Source organism: Montipora capricornis, chromosome 7 (genome assembly GCF_036669925.1).
Source record: "Montipora capricornis isolate CH-2021 chromosome 7, ASM3666992v2, whole genome shotgun sequence".
Lineage (NCBI taxonomy): Eukaryota > Metazoa > Cnidaria > Anthozoa > Scleractinia > Acroporidae > Montipora > Montipora capricornis.
In genome coordinates this window covers 5,101,532-5,103,844 of record NC_090889.1, presented here as the reverse complement: position 1 = coordinate 5,103,844, position 2,313 = coordinate 5,101,532, and the positions used below count along the sequence as shown (strand labels likewise).

At 34.9% G+C, this 2,313-nt stretch overlaps 1 protein-coding gene across 1 annotated transcript in view; it reads right to left on the bottom strand.

Annotated features, from left to right (window-relative positions):
- Window positions 1-1,153, bottom strand: part of LOC138058016 (cubilin-like) — a 30,058-nt gene extending 28,905 nt beyond the window's left edge. Inside the window, exon 1 of the mRNA XM_068903913.1 lies at window positions 982-1,153. Coding sequence (XP_068760014.1) covers window positions 982-1,075 — 94 coding nt within the window. The 5' untranslated portion in view covers window positions 1,076-1,153. The remainder of the gene's footprint in view (window positions 1-981) is intronic.
- Window positions 1,154-2,313: the final 1,160 nt, after the last annotated feature.

Sequence of the window (2,313 nt, the reverse complement as noted above, 5' to 3'; positions counted from 1 at the left end):
TTTTCCAGCCGGTAAATAACATATGTATAAAACAATTAAGTTATTTTCAAGTAGCAAATATATATTCAACTGAGGAATACTTTCAGTTCACATTTCCATGAAATGCATTAAATGATGCATGGTTTCCCCAGAGACGTCGCTCAGTTTTTAATGAGTCTTTAACTATCTGAACAAAGTAAGGATCAACTAGATTCAAGTTAACATAGGGTTCCTTCTGAATCAGCGAAAGCCAAAAAAGCACTTTTATCAAATGGACAACTGAATGTCTCCGATATTAATTCTCAGGTTTCACATTTAGAATTTTCCTTGAATGTATTTTTGATCCAAAAAAGTATTCTTTTGTTTGAACGTTATTATGTTACGTACAGGTAGTCCTCATCATTCTAGAGGTTTAAGTTATAAAACACTGTCAGCGATTTTTTATATATTTAGACAAAGTATGGTATAAAATCAAAACACGTCAAACAATTGAAAAACGCTGACACCGTTTTGTACGTTGAACGGTGTTAAAATAATCCTCAAACGTTGACTGGTAGCTCCGTAAATTGTCCACTCTTGGACAATATTCTAAAGCTGAGAAAACGCCGAGAAAAGTTTTCATGCTCAAGTCACCATATTGACACGACCTCACAAATGTGCCTTTTAGGTCTTTTAGGGGTTTTTCGAAAGTTTGATGGACTTTAAATCTCTTACAAATTGATACTTTAGTCATAATATTTATATTTCTGCAAAAAAACGATTTTCAGAAATTTCATATTATCGTGGAACCTATGACGAGTCCTTAAACACTATGATTGATAAATCGTTATATATTGACTGACTGAGAAGGAAAGTGATGACAAATCCACTAGGAAATACTTGCAGAAAAAGTACAAAACTCTGTTATTGAGTGACGGCTATAAGGCTAGGTACTCCAAAATCGAAGTAAGTCTGCTAATTTTAAGTGGCAGGTTAGAACTGAATCGAATCGTAAGAACTTACCTCGTGTTGGTGCAGAGCTCTCACTCAACCCAATGTCACTAAGTAGAATAAATGAGATTATGATCTTTCCATAAATCCATTTGGATGTATGCATGATTCAGGCCAAAGAATCAACGTTTCTCAGTTTTTCCGTGAATGGACGCTCTCGCAGAAATTGTTTTTGTTTACTCGTTTAAAGCGAACAGCCTACCAAACACGCAGGGTGAACTATCTCACAAAGAAATTCCAATTCAAGTTATGCTAATGCTAAGATTCTTTAAAAATAAATTGAGCGTTGAATTAATTACTGTCATCAAAAAATTGTGCTCAGACAGTTTTAAATTGTTTTCTAAATTAAAATACCTTTCGTTTCCTGAACTTAATTAACAGACTGATTCTATTGTTGTTTTGAAAACGTTGCGGCATTAGACAATGGTCCATTCTCCAAACCAAACTATTCGTAAGTTACTTTGTAATATTGTAGACTATATTCATCGATTTATTCAAAGAAAGGCGAAAAGAGTTAATAAAAACAAATCGCACTTTACAGTAAAGTACTGGGAAATTCAGAGTTCCTGTTGTCAAACTTGATCTTGCTTGTGATCCACTTTCTATTGTTTTGATTATTCACTTTGTAAGCATTCCACTGTGCCTCAAGTTTGTGTGAAGCAAGCATAATTCTTTAACTATGAGTAAATGATTATTTAAAACTGAAACATTTCAAGGAAACTTTGATTTCAGAGAAGCATTTGCAGAAATAATAAAATAGAGATTTAACGAATGGAAGAATGATAGATGACTTGTTGACTGATACAATGGCGGACACGTGGTAAGTGACAGAAACAGCTGTTTTAAACACGCGCCCGTGTTATTATTTTGACGTCCATTAAAAACTCACGCAGGTGAAAAGACTTAATAATTTAAAGGTTGCCATGCATCGGGGTCAATTTATAGACCACTGAAGGTTTGGGACGTACCATTTCATCTTGGCTGAGGTGGGGCTGGGTAATCGCCAAACAACAAAAATAAAAGAATCTGAGATAAGAAACCACAGGGAAAAATCTCAGGCGAAACCTATTGGAAAAAATAACAGGAAGGAAAATAAAAATGTATTCAGAAGGTTGCATGGGGTTGTTTTTTGGGGAGCGTAGGAACCGTAATTTCAAAAATAGCTTTTGGTAGGCAAGTGTGGAAGATATAAGCTCCAAGTTATGGGCCCCTGATAACTTTTAAATTAAGACGCTACTTTGCTTTATTCAATCACATATCACATTTTATTCCCTTGCCGCCAGTTATAATGCTTCCCGCTTAAAACGGCGAGAAAAGGCCTTCTTAGGCCAAACACTGTATATT